The sequence below is a fragment of the Lontra canadensis genome, unplaced genomic scaffold, assembly GCF_010015895.1.
Source record: "Lontra canadensis isolate GAN:19392208 unplaced genomic scaffold, GSC_riverotter_1.0 scaffold18, whole genome shotgun sequence".
NCBI lineage: Eukaryota > Metazoa > Chordata > Mammalia > Carnivora > Mustelidae > Lontra > Lontra canadensis.
Window position 1 is genome coordinate 12559242 of NW_022631012.1, and position 14021 is coordinate 12573262.

Consider the following 14021-nt stretch of genomic DNA (forward strand, 5'->3'; position numbering starts at 1 on the left):
AGTGGAGTCCGGCCAGGGAAGGCTCTTTTGAGCTCTGATGGGTGGTAAAATTAACTAGGTGAGAAATAAACAAGTATTTGTTTGTTACTTGCTAAAAAAAAAAAAAAAAAAAAAGGAGTATTCCATGAAATAGTAATGCTCACTCCTAGGGTTGGTTAATTTAGAGAGTAAGCGCCAAGGGCAAGTGTTTTGTTGGACACGGGTCCCCAGATGTAGCATCGGGCTCCACTTGCTCAGTAAATGTTGTTGAAAATATATTCCAGCGTGTGAGAGCTGCAGGGCCAGCCTGACCGAGTGAGCTGTGTCCTGTTTACAGGTCTGCTCCCAGTGCTGAGTTCCGCCCGAAAGCTTGGGCTGGAAGGATACAGTCAGACAGAGGAGCACATCCACTGGACAAGAAGAACATGAAACCATCCACGGCAACCCATCCGGAGAATGGTATGTGGTGCCCGGACTCCTTCCTGGACCAGAAAGACCTTCTAATGTCACTCTAGATGTGAGATTGAATTTAGGGACAGGGCTTCTAGATAGATTTATTGTGATTCTTATAAGGAACTTGTTGGACACTACCTGTATTAGTGATGAACGTAAGCAATTTCCAAGGCACGAAGGAAGGTGATCGGCACAGTGGATTCAGAATCCTTTTTTCTCTTTTCCTTAATGTTTTATTTAAACTTGGAACTTCACATTAAAAATATCACTACAAAAATAGAATGCCTATGAAAACATGTAAAAAAAAACAAACCGGCATTCGCTGAAATCTGTTCAGTTCCTTTAATCAGTGGAATCCTGAGATTTGTATTAAACACTTATTGGCAGTTAGAGTACTTTTTTTAAAAGATTTATTTACTATTTATTTGAGAAAGAGAGGGCACAAGCAGGGGGAGGGGCAGCGGGAGAAGGAGAGAGCATCTCAAGCAGATTCCCTGCTGAGGGCAGAGTGAGACTGGACGTTCAGTCCCATGACCCTGAGATCATGACCTGAGCCAAAACCATGAGTCTAACATTTAACCAACTGAGCCACCCAGACGCTCCAACAGTCAGAGTTTTTCAACACTTTCAATGAGAACTTTCAGAAAAGGCGAAAACAAATGACTATTTGCATTAGAGAAGGAGGATCCAGAAAACAACTAGATAATTTTGGAATAAACCAAAGGCTGATAAGGTGGGGGAAAGGAAAGAATATTGCTCTCATAAAATCTTACATCTGTAAATGATCTATTATCTCATCTAATGTTAGCAACAACCCTATGGGAAAGCTAGCAGATTATTTTGCCCCAAGGACACTGGGCTTCAGGTCGATGGATGACTTTCTGAAGTTCCTACAGTGATAGAACCAGAGCCTTTGGCCTTAAGCCCAGTGTCATGCCCTCTCATTCGTCCCCGCTGTCGGAGTTCTCTTTCACACTTACACCTGCCTTTCTTCACCGCCACTCGCCGCCCACCTCTGCCCTCTCCCTTTCCCAGGTCTCTCCCAGATCCTGAGGCTTGTGCTGCGAGAGCTGAATCTGTTCTACAGCCGAGACGTGAATGGAGTGTGTCTCCTGTACGATCTTCTCCACTCCCCATGGCTGCAGGCTCTGCTGAAGGTGAGCGCCCCATTACCTGGAGGCCTTTGCTGCTGCGGGAGCTGGAAACTGCTCACCCGTCGGGGCCACTCTCTGGCCAATGGGCAGGGAATTTCAGCTTGGTACATTTCTCAGAAGGCAGTTCTTTTGCGTGTTCTGAGAACTTCCAACATGGGTGTGGGGGCCCCCCGGCAACAGTTGTCGGGGTGCTAGTGGATGTCTGTAATTGATCTCAGTTCTGCCGCTCTCTATTGGGAGATGGCATCAGATCCCATAGGGAAAGGGTCACGTCTCCTGGGACTGCTGCCGTCCCCCCCATGTCAGATGCCAGTCACAAGCCCAGGCTGTTACCTGTAGTTCTGACCAACGGTCTATAAACCAGAGATTCCCATGACCTTCTCCTTGGATGTGATTAATTTGCTATAGCCCACAGAACTCAAAGAAATATTTTACTTGCTACATTACCAGTTTATTATAGAAGGATATAACTCAGGAACAGCCAGATGGAAGAAATAGATAGGATAAGGCATGTGGGAAGGGGTGCGGAACTTCCATGCCCACTTCCACTCTCCTCTAGATTTCCACAAGGTCACGAAACCAGAAATTCTAACAAACCCAGTCCTTTGGGGCTTTTCTGGGGGCTTCATTACATAGGGGTCGTTGATTAAGTCATTAGTCACTGGGGATGGATTCAACCTTCAGCCCCTCTGGTTCCCCAGAGGTGGAGGTGGGGGTAGGGGAAGGGACTGAAAATCTGACGTCTAATTACATGGTTAGTTCTCCTGGCAACCTGCCCTTAACCTTAGGTGCATTCCAGAAGTCACCCCATTAACATAAAAAAAAGACATCTTTGTCAATTTCCTCACTTTGGAAATTCCAAGGGTTTTAAGAGCTCTAAGCCAGCTTCAGGACCAAATACATAATTCTTATTATAAATCACAATATTACAGCAGTCCTCAGAGAAGAGCTACACAAACCTCTTAGCTTACGAAGGGTTAATTTAGGTGGGCAGTTCCTCTTTCCTCCCCCAGTTCCTTTGCTTCTAGAGGACCCTGGGATCACAAAGTGGCCACCACAAATGGCCGACAGGACCCTAAGCATCGGTCTACAACCCTTTCTCCTTGAGGCTAAAACTCGGGACAAATAAAAATGCTTTTAAGAAACTGCTCTTCTTTGGGGTGCCTGGGTGGCTCAGTCAGTTGAGCATCTGACTCTTGGTTTCAGCTCAGGTCATGATCTCATGGGTGGTGGGATGGAGCCCGGCCTTGGGCTCCCTGTTCAGCGGGGAGTCTACTTAGAGATTCTCACTCTCTGCCCCTCCCCCCCCAAATAAATAAATAACTCTTAAAAAAGTATTCCTTTTTGTTTCTTGAAATCAGGAAATGAGAGATCTACAGTCCTGTTTACGTATCTTAATTTTTTTTTAATCCTGAAAATTTCTTTTTTAAAAAATTTTTGGCTAAAATTTTATACACTCTGCAATAGCATCTACTATGTGATTATAATTTTGTTCAAATGCTATTTTTAAGAAAGATTCTTTTAAAGTTGTTTTTGGGGGATATGGGTGTTTCCTTCAGCTAAGTGTGAAATGTGGTCAGTCTTTTGACGCATGTTAATACATTCTTCAAAATAAGAGAAAGTGGCAACATCTGTAGCGTGAACTAAGAGGTGCTCTTACGGCGCTTGTTTTAAAGCTCTTGATTTCTTTGTCTGTTCCTCTCCTGCTGGGCACTTAGGCTGGTTCCGTGTCATGACTGCTGTGAACAGAGCCGTGGTGAACATGGGGGTACAGATATCTCTTTGAGTTCATAATTCGTTTCCTTTGAATACACACCCGGAAGTGAAATACACAATGGGATGGTATTCAGCCATAAAAAAGAAAGAAATCTTCCCTTTTGTGACAATATGGATGGATATCTCGCTGAGTGAAAGAAGTCAGACAAATAAAAACAAGTATCGTATATTTTCACTTGTGTGTGAAGTTTAAAAAAAGTAGAGCTCATAGGGACTGAAACTAGGGGCTGGGGCTGGGGGAAATGGGGAGATGTTGGTCAAAGGGTCCAAGTACCAGTTATGAGAATAATAACTTCCAGGGATGTAATGTGGGCCATGATGACTATAGTTAGTAACACTGTATTATGTACTTAAAAGTGGTGAAGAGGGTAGATCTCCAAAAGTCTGTCTCACACACACAGTCGTCATTACGTGAGGTGATGGAGATGTTAACTTACTAGGGTGCTCCTTTTGTGTACATACAGATATCAACCCAACATATGGTGCACCTTAAATCACATGGTGTTATCTGTCAATGACATCTCAAGAAAGCTGGGGAGAAAAAGCCCCTCCTGATTCCTCTCAGGCATGTTTTTTCCTTCTGGGAGTAGCTCACACAGGAGTTCTGTCACTACAGGGATTCCCTTGCTCACCTGCGCAGGTTGTGTGTCCCCTGCAGGCCCTGCGTCAGGGCACCAGCCTTCTCACTTCCAGGCTGATCTGAGCAAGGTCTTGGAGGGAGCCCAAGGAAGCACCATCAGCCCAGATCCGGATGGAGGAAGGCTGGGCACAGCTGGCCTCTTGGGCCTCATCTCTCCATCTGTGAGAGAAAGTAGATTCCTAACAGAAGAAGGGTGGGACCACAGAGCGAGACCTGGCTGCGTGTCCTCAAGCCAACTCCAGATCCCAGTATGGGAAAAAATCCCTCAGGTCAGCAGAGATGAAGTTGAAAAAAAAAATTTTTTTTTAAGATTTTACTTATTGATTTGACAGAGAGAGAGGTGGGGAGCCCAAGCAGGAGGAGTGGCGGGCAGCGGGAGAGGGAGAAGCAGGCTCCCCACTAAGCAGAGAGCCTGATGCAGGGCTCCATCCCAGGACCCTGAGATCATGATCTGAGCCAAAGGCAGCCGCTTAACTGACTGAGCCATCCAGACGCCCTGAAGCTGAAATTTTTGTGACTGAAACTTTGCTGGATGATTAAGGGAGGAAAAGGAAACAAACAGATACGAGCCAAGTGCAATCAGCGCTTGCTGCATGCCCGGCCTCTTGTTCAGATCCTCCGCAGAACCCCGAGCCACACAGCGCATGCCGTGGCCTTTGCCCGGCACAGAGGTTCCTACAGGTCTCTGGTTCCAAATCCCTATTGGCCTCCACCCTGGAAACCCCACTTGTTAATTTAACAAGAGTAAATGTCTGCATTTCTTTTCATCAATGACTCTGGCTGGGGAAGATCAGATTCCAGTGGACGCCAATAACCAAGCCCCTGGAGGGTGGGAGCCACCTGACTTGGCCCGTTTCTGATGGACATCGACAGACACCTTAGGAAAGGCCAGCACACCAGCCGCTCGGCTGCTGGTGCCGTGGCGGGCCTGGCTCTCCGCTTGCAGATCTTTTGACCCCCGACGTTAATGGTACCGTTATCAACATGTCATTCTCCCAGCGCTGCCTCTCTGCAGGTTTATGACTGTCTCTTGGAATTTAAAGAAAAGAAACTTGTTCCTGCCACAACTCATGCACAGACATTATCCTGCGAGGTAAGGTGGTTTTTAATCCACAGAATAGCGGGGCTTTAATGAATTAAAGGATCTAATGGCAAAGTTGGATTGAGGATGATGCATCTCACAGGTGTTTCTAATTGAGCTTCAATAGAAGGAAGAAAATTGGTCAGTCCTTCAAATTTAAACACAAAAAATAAACATTTTTAGCATGTACCCATTTCTCTCTTTTTTTCTCTAAACCTTGGACTCTGTTTATCCTATGTAATCCGAGGGTAAATAATGTTAGAGTATATGTAGATCTCTCTACAATGTAGATCTCTCGGTGGGCTCTTTGCTTGAACTCCAGACTCTCCTATCCAACGGTCTCCTCTCCAACACGTAGATGCATGCTTGATGGACCCTGGAAACTCAACGTGTCCCATGAGCTCCTGATCTTCCCCACACCCAAGGCCACTCCCCTGCCAACCTTTTCCATCTCAGTAATGACGTCTTTGTTCAAAATATATCCAGAATCTTATCACTTCCACGCTGCCACCAATAGAAACCTTCATCATCTCATATACCGATAATTGCAAAATAGCCTCCTACCTGGTCTGCTTCTACACCTGCCCTTCTATAGTCTATTTCAGCATAGCAACTGAACTGATCTTCTTGTAGGGTGTGTCAAATCATGTCACTTCTCTGCTTCAAACCCTCCCAATGACTTCCCATTTCAGGGTACACATCATAGTTCATAGATAACCAAACATAACATAGTTCCCTCTTTGACTTAACATTCAGTGCTCTAGCCCTTGTTCATTCTGCTCTAGTCAGATTAACCCCTTGTGGTTGTGTGAACCAGACACACTTCTACCACAGGCCCTTTGGACTTGCTATTCCATGTCAATAATGCTCTTGCCCTTATAGCCACATGATTTGCTTCCTTATTTCCTGGTCTCCACCCAAAGGTCACCTTCTCACTATGGCTTTCTCTGGTCACCAATCTAAAATTGCAACCCCTCAGAGCACTCCCTGTCCACCTTCTTGTTTTATTTATCTTCATAATTCTCATCAAGTAAAAATGGAGATTTTTTTTTTTTGAGAATGGGGATTTTTGTCTGCCACTGTATTTGTATCACTGAAAACAGTGCTTAGCACATTGTAGATACTCAATAGATATTTGTTGATGGATGAATAAGTGTAATCCCTTTTATTATTACTTTTTACACAAATCATATTAAAAGAAATAGAAAAAAAAAAAGAAGGAAACACTGTACCCTCAGTTCCAGTAATCAACAATTCAAATTCTTCTCAGTTGTCCCCAGGAAAATACACACATGATATTTTATTCGCATGTAATCCTAGGGAATGGAGATAAAGCTTAGTAAACTACTGTTTTCATTTGACTGTATATAATAAGGCTCAACTGCTGGGGTTTCCTGGGGTTCAGTAAAGTCTTGAAAGGTTTTATGTCCTCCCGGAAAGTAGGTCTACACCCAAACAGGAAAGAGATCAGAATTAGAATATTTAACACTTTTTTACTGCAACAAATATTAGAATTGGTAATCAAATAATAAGTCCTAAAAAACAAATTATTATTCCCATTTTCTACATGACAAATGGAACATCCCATGGGATTAAGCTCCCTGAGTTCTTCAGGCATTTAAACCTATGCCTGGAGAACTCAGACAACTTGCCTGACCGTAAAGATTCATATTAACAAGCTGTTGTCTTAGCGCCACTGGAGGGGAATTGCCTTGATACATATTACAAAATTGTATTTGTTCCTCCTCCAAGCCTCTGGCATGCCAGGATGGAGGCATTGAGGTTTAGACCATCCCCAAATCTTGCATTCTACCTGCTGTAGCAAAGTTGAATGAATGAGGGAAGATCCTAGGCCCTGACTTTAAAGATATAAAGGAAGATTTCAGTAACAGATTTTCTTAGGTCAATAACATGCTGGTCAATGTATCTGTCATCCAGCTTGGGTGGTGTTAACTAGGTGATGAAGATTTTTAACACTTTTACAGTGTATGCTTTTCCACCAATCAGGTAGTGGGGATATTACGTGAAACTCCTAAATCCCCTGAGATCCAAGAGCTGAAACAAATCCTCCAGGATCCACACTTTAAGGCAAGTGCTTGCTAAAATAGACAAGATATGCCCATCTAGCACGTGGGCAAAGTTGGCAAGAAGAAATAAGGGTGATAGGAAATGTACTTTCTGAATAGATGCTCTATTACTGTACGTGGGTGACCAACAGATTGTTCTTAAAGATGTGGGACTCAGATGTGACTGGTTCTGTGTTGTTAGCCATGGAGCCAAGCCTGCCATATTTATGAAACGTCCAGCACTTTCCATGATGTCTTGTTCCCACCCTGAAAAGCCATTGCCCCTCCAAAATTCTGGGGGGCAATCAGGGTAGTATACTTGCTTTCCAACTTGGAAATATTTTAAGTTTTGGACGAAGAGTGTGAAGATGTTCTGAAAATATAGTGTAAGGGTGATCAACTCAATGAGAGAGTATATGAAGGACATTTGATTAAAGAATGTTTGATTGTAGAACAGAAGCCTGTCTCATAGTACTCATAGAGTTTGAGTTCAGTTTATCAACAAATGAGAACTTTAAGAGACTCTCTGCATTTGGAGCAATGGAATTTATGAGTCAAATTTTCAGTTCACAAGATAACCCTAGACAGTTTTCTCTGAGTTCCAGTGAAGTTCTGTCCATCAGTCTCATGTTGGGCTATGGAATGACTACTTCCCCACCCAATGAACTAAACATTTAACATAATGGGCCATTAGAAGGAACTCTTTGATCACACCCTAAATCAGGAAACTACTTTTTCTTACTCTGTTCCTCATAGTTCCTTGGGAGTCACTGACAAATGAAACCAGCAAGATGTTTTGATTGCTGTCTCCCATTCTGCATTAATTAGGGAAAACCTTACAAAAGTTATTCTGTAGTTCAAGCTTATGGGAGCACCATGGATTACTTGGGTTTGCAGGAAATGAGAAAGTGACAAAGTACATTTTAGGAGAAATGCAAGAGTATCTTATGTATCACTTAACCTCTCTGTGCCTCATCTGTTTATGAAGGAGGACAATAAATAAACCCACCTCACGGCATGATCGTGAAGATTGAGTTAATCCACATAAAAGGCTATGCCCAGCATGCGTGTGTTGGTTGTTGTGGTGATGGTGGTGGTGTGTCTTACAGAGTGTTGGCTCACCTTCTTCTAGAAGGGTGTGTCCTCTGTGTGACCTTTGTTCACCTTGTCTTCTCTGTTCCTAGGCCTTGCTCAGTGCCCATGACACCGTGGCTAAGAAAGATTTTGAACCTCTTCTCCCCCCATTGCCAGACAATATCCCTGAGAGTGAGGAGGCAATGAGGATTGTTTGCATAGTGAAAAACCAGCAGCCCCTGGTAAGGAAATCACTTAATCTTCTCAGAATGATATTGGGGCTCATGGTGAACCAAGGGTTAATTATGAACTAAGGGTTAATTGTGAACTACATTATCTCCTGTAATTATTTAATATAATGTTAAATATTCTTGTTTGCATTCAGATAACGTGGGGATCCGTGATAATGGCTAGAGCATGACGTCCTAATGATTTTTGCCTGTGGTTTCAAACACGTTATATGTTATAATGTTTTCACAAGGAAGGACTTCTGCTTTGTGTTTTTCTGTGTTGAAAAATCTGTGAGAAATAAGACTTATTTTATTTTATTTATTTTTTGGGAGAGAAAGAGAGAGAGAGAGTGAGAGCACGAGCCAGGGGAGGGTCGGTAGGAGAGGGAGAGAGAATCCCAAGCAGACTCCACACTCAGCACGGAGCCCCTTGCAGAGCCCTAATGTGGGGCTCGATCTCACAACATTGAGATCATGACCTGAGCTGAAATCAAGAGTCAGACGCTTAACCGACTGAGCCACCCAGGTGCTCCATATTTTATTTTATTATTTAGCCCTCTGATGTACATAAATTTCACTAAATTCCAGTGTATTTACCTAAGTATTTTCTCTTTATTAATTGGAAGCTAAGTGAGGCATTAATTTTTCTAAGAACAGTCTCTTTGATTAGGCTGTAATGGTAAAAGCTTTCTTTATCTTTGGAAGGATCTAAATATTCTTTTGTATCTATGTGGTGGGATAGAGGCTTTGTTTGGCCAACGCTGAGTGAATGGCTCTGGATGGTATACATACCCACTTCTGACCAAACCAGAGCTATACTGAAGGAAGCCACCCGAAGAGTGGTCATGTTAGGTAAAAGAGGGATTCCACTGCACTCTCTCCCCAGGGAGCTACCATCAAGCGCCACGAGATGACAGGGGACATCTTGGTGGCCAGAGTCATCCATGGCGGGCTGGCTGAGAGGAGCGGTAAGCTGGAGAAGCAGGGCACACGCGTGACCAGAGAAATGGGAAACCCTCTGTTGTTTAGTCTTTCCAGGGCAACCCTTCTTTCCTAACCATGGTCAAGGCTTCTATGCATGGCATTGCTCAGTTACTAAGAAGGAGGGAATAAACATTCCAGAGAATCCTGTTTCCCTCCTTCACTGAGGCCACATTTTCGTGTCCACTCAGTTTACATTCTCGTGGTGCCCCAACAAGCTAATATTAGCACACCATTCTGTAGAAAAGGAAACTGAGGCTCAAAAAGATTAAGTAAGTAAGTAACATGCTCGAGGTTGCACAGTTCGAGTCCAGATGCAAGTCCAGGTTTGCCTGCTCCATATTCCCACCTCCCGCTCTTCCCCTGTTCCTTCTGCTCTCAACAGGCGTAGCTCTGCCCCACCTTGCAGTGCCCATTGCTTGTTCTTTCTACCAGTCAACCAAATCTCTTCCTTTCATTGCTACGTTTTTGTGCCTGCTGTCCTGCATCCTCACTGCCCAGGGCCCTGCAGACCTGGCACGGGCTTCATACCCCACCATTCTTAGAGCTGTGACCCCAAGGATTCCTAGTTGCTCAGTCCCCCAGCCCTTCCTTTGGCCTGTTTTATTTTTACTTCTCTAGCATATTTGACATTGACCATAACTGTCTTGATCTTTTCATTGTCATGGATTTCTGTTCCATGATGTCATCCTGGATCTCATCTCCTCCATCTGACAACTGTCCTGCTTCCTTCCTATTTCTCAAAGCTTGATCCTACCTGCCATGTTCCTCCACATTTCCTCTTAGAAGAATGCCCCACCTCTTTCCTCATCATTGATCATTTACTCATGACGCTGACATCTTTACTTTTAGTGTTAACCTTGTTTTGCAACATCAGTTTAGCAACAATGAAAATATCACTGGTGAAGAGGTGTTAAAAATACAGTTCTCTATGCTTTTGTGGAAGCGTACACTAGAATAACCAGTCTGTTGATTAGGATTAGGATTAGTTCAGAGTAAATTTTTAAATGTTAGAGCATGCTTGGGTTAGTGAGTGTGCTAAAAATCTTTGGTGTAGCTACCTCTATTTTTTTTTTTTCTTAACCAATTTCCTGTACCCTTCTTTATTTTGTGTTCCTGTTTGCCACATATAACAGGGTTGTTATATGCTGGAGACAAACTGGTGGAAGTGAATGGAGTTCCCGTTGAGGGACTGGACCCTGAGCAAGTGATCCATATTCTGGTAACAGTCTCCTCTTTGCCTTCTCAACGACTCAGTGAAAAGCCGTGGCTGTCCTGAGCCTGTCTGGCCCGTGGTGCAGACATCGTAATGTGAGGGGGCTTTGGTCCCTCGGGGCAGTTTCCTTCCTCCAGACCCCCAGACTTTTCTGCTTCTGTGTAGCTCAGCTCCCAAACCCACACCCCAATCTGGTTTCTGCCGGGAGACTTCTCTTGCCAACCCGCTCTTCCGGCCCCGGGAAGGAAGTTCCCCCAGCCAGTTCCCCCAGCCCACGTCCCTTGTTGTTTGGGTTGCTTCTTGGGAAACTGAGCCTGGGGTGGGCAGAGTAAGACTTTGGAGGGGAGTCCGAACCTGAGCAAACCACCAACATTTTTATACAGCTGGAATCTCTTTAACATCTCCCTTGAGGTAGCTTCGGGGTGGGAGAGATGTCTTGGGAGGCTGGCCTGTGGGGAGGGGGATTTCCTTGCTCGCCCTGCCACTGTCCTTGGTGGTTGAGACTGGGGATTTATGACCAGATGATGGTTTCTTCTGGAAGAAACTTTTCAAACCTTTGTCTGAATCACAGTCCTAGTGGTATGTCCCTGCCATCAACCCCATTCATACCCCAATCGTGGGGGCTGATGTGGATGACTAGCCATCATATAGACTAGTGGTTCCCAACTGGGTTTGGGGGGAACTCTAAATTTTCATAGTTGTGCCTCAGGGACTGAGATGAGACATGGTGGCATAAGGAGTATACCAGGCACCAAAATATTTCACAAATAACCATTGCTGCAAGGTGTTGGATGGCACGAAGCCACCTCGAATGGAGCTCAACAAGCTGTCCATCACAGATGCATGTGGCTCCACTCGTGCCATTTTGGTGGCAGCTGCACAGCCAAGATGGCGGAGCTGTGAAATCTCTGAGTAAGGACAAGGTTTGGATCCTCTCTGGACTCACAGTGCCTGTGGCAGGAGCAGCTTACTTTTCCCATCAAGCTGAGAGGTTCCCTGTCTCCTCAAAATGTGTGAGGGCTCCCCGTTCCCACCATTAACTTGGAGCTGTCAGTCTCCCCAGAAGACTATGGAGCCCCCCTCTCCCCATCAGAGTGAGCTGCCTAGTGCGGGAACAGGGGCTCAGGAAGTAATTACTGATGGACTTTTGAGGAAGGGAAGTCCGACTGAGACCTCATCTCCTTCCCCAACATCTGCGGGAAGAAGACCTTGTTGAATAAGGTTACAAGATGGAGTGTTCCTGGGAGAGGCCGGGCCTCAGGGTAGGGCTCAGCAGGCCAGAGACTCCAGAGCTCCACAGCCAGGCAGAAGCTGGGCTGTATTTCTTCCTGATTTCCACTTCTGCATGGTGATATTTAGCTGTTGAACCCTTGTAAAATCTCCGTGGGGGGATGTCATCCTTAAAGCTGCCCACACTGTGTTGTAACTCCCTGTGTGGAACCCCAGTAACCCAGTGGACCCTGTGACTTGTTATCCCCTCCCTTTTGACGTTTTCTAGGCCATGTCTCGCGGCACAATAATGTTCAAGGTGGTTCCAGTTTCTGCCCCTCCTGTTAATAGCCAGAAGACGGTGAGAATGTCCTGTGCCTTCATAATCACACACAGTAAATTCTCAAATACCAGTGACAGTGACTTAATATTTTGTATCATAGCGCCCTTCTTTATAATGTGTTGCCCATTTTTCAATACTGATGACATGAGAGGCAAACGAGTAAATGAATGCGCTAAAAGGAGATGGGGTACAAGAAGTTTAAAAAGAATAACATCAAGAATGGCAAACACTGGAATAAAACTTCCTGGCACTAAAAGATTCTGTTGCCAAAGTCACCTTTTTCCATGGATCTTAGGCTCAGTTAAAGAGGCAAGTTCTCCCTTTTGGAGAGTATGGGGAGACAAGACAGCAACAGTAGGTAGAGGAGTGGGGAAATGGTTTTAAGTCTTGACAACCCATGGCCAAGGGTTCTTTTGATGGGGACATTTTGCACCTGCTGTCAGGTGTATGTTCGCGCCATGACGGAGTACTGGCCCCAGGAGGATCCCGCCATCCCCTGCATGGACGCAGGGTTGCCTTTCCAGAAGGGGGACATTCTTCAGATTGTGGACCAGAATGATGCCCTCTGGTGGCAGGCCCGGAAAATCTCAGACCTTGGTACCTGTGCTGGCCTAATACCTTCTAACCACCTTCTGAAGAGGTAAGAAAATTCTCACTCCTGGACTTAGGACTGAGCCTTCAGGAAATAAAATGTTTTCTCAGTCTTCTGTTACTGCAGTTAAAATGGGGTAAAGGGAGACAAGTGGATGGATAAACACATACACTGGCCTCTTAATCCAAAAGTCAACTTATCCACATACCGTAAGCATCTTAAATACGAAGGAGATCAGCTAGAAAAGAGAGAAAAGCACTTGTGAAACTCAAACTTAAGAAGATAATTCTAACTCCCTCTATTAATCATTCGAGGCTGAGTTGAATCCTCGGCTATTGAATCTGAACCCATGACCCTCACTTTTGTGTTCTTGAGGTCCCAGGGAATGAGTAAAGGTAGGAGATAGGAAAAGATCCAAGGCTCAGCCAATGTTAAGAAATCAAGAAGAAGGAAAGGAGCCAATAATAGAGATTAAGAAGGAGTGACCAATGAGGCAGGGTGAAAATCAACCACGTCAGCTGCTGTAGAGAGGACTGAGAAGTCACCATTGGATCTGGCAATATGGCAGTCACAGGGGATCTTGATAAAAGCAATTTCAATGGAGGGATGGGACCAAAGTCCTAGCAGAGTGGGATTTGAAGAAATTGATGGCATGAGACCTTTTACTACAAAGCAGAGCAGAGCGGTGGCGAAACAGCTGGGAAAGTGGAATGGTAGGGGAGAACTTTTTTTGATGAGGTTCATAATGCTGGTGGGAACAGTCCAGTGACAGGGAAAACTTTTATGATGGAGAAAAAAGAGAAAAGAATTGCCATTGTCAATGTCTTTGAGCAGACAGAGGAGAGATAATCTAGTATAGTTGACAGTTGAACAACGCAGGGATTAGAGGTGCTGACCCCTAATGCAGTCAGAAATCTGTATATGACTTCTGACCCCCCAAACCTAACTACCGAGAGCCTACAATTGATCAGTAATGTAAACAGTGGATTCACACATATTTTGTGTGTGAAATGTATTATATATTGTATTCTTAGAATGGACTAATCTAGAGAAAAGAAAATGTCCATTAAAAAAATCATAAGGAAGAGAAAATACATTTGCAATACTGTACTATATTTATTGAAAAAAAAATCCATGTATAAGTGGGCCTGTTTAAAGGTCAATGGTGTGCAAGCAGAGGGGTTGACCTTATACAGGATCATAAACAGTAACAGTAACAGCAGAGAA

General features: G+C 44.5%; 1 protein-coding gene across 1 annotated transcript in view; it reads left to right on the forward strand.

Annotated features, from left to right (window-relative positions):
- Positions 1–368: 368 nt before the first annotated feature.
- MPP4 (membrane palmitoylated protein 4) overlaps positions 369–14021 on the forward strand; it is a 35505-nt gene continuing 21852 nt past the window's right edge. Inside the window, exons 1-9 of the mRNA XM_032860068.1 lie at positions 369–438; positions 1468–1589; positions 5018–5095; positions 7091–7171; positions 8334–8465; positions 9340–9421; positions 10571–10656; positions 12149–12220; positions 12646–12842. Of these exons, the coding sequence (XP_032715959.1) occupies positions 405–438; positions 1468–1589; positions 5018–5095; positions 7091–7171; positions 8334–8465; positions 9340–9421; positions 10571–10656; positions 12149–12220; positions 12646–12842 (884 nt within the window). The 5' untranslated portion in view covers positions 369–404. The remainder of the gene's footprint in view (positions 439–1467; positions 1590–5017; positions 5096–7090; positions 7172–8333; positions 8466–9339; positions 9422–10570; positions 10657–12148; positions 12221–12645; positions 12843–14021) is intronic.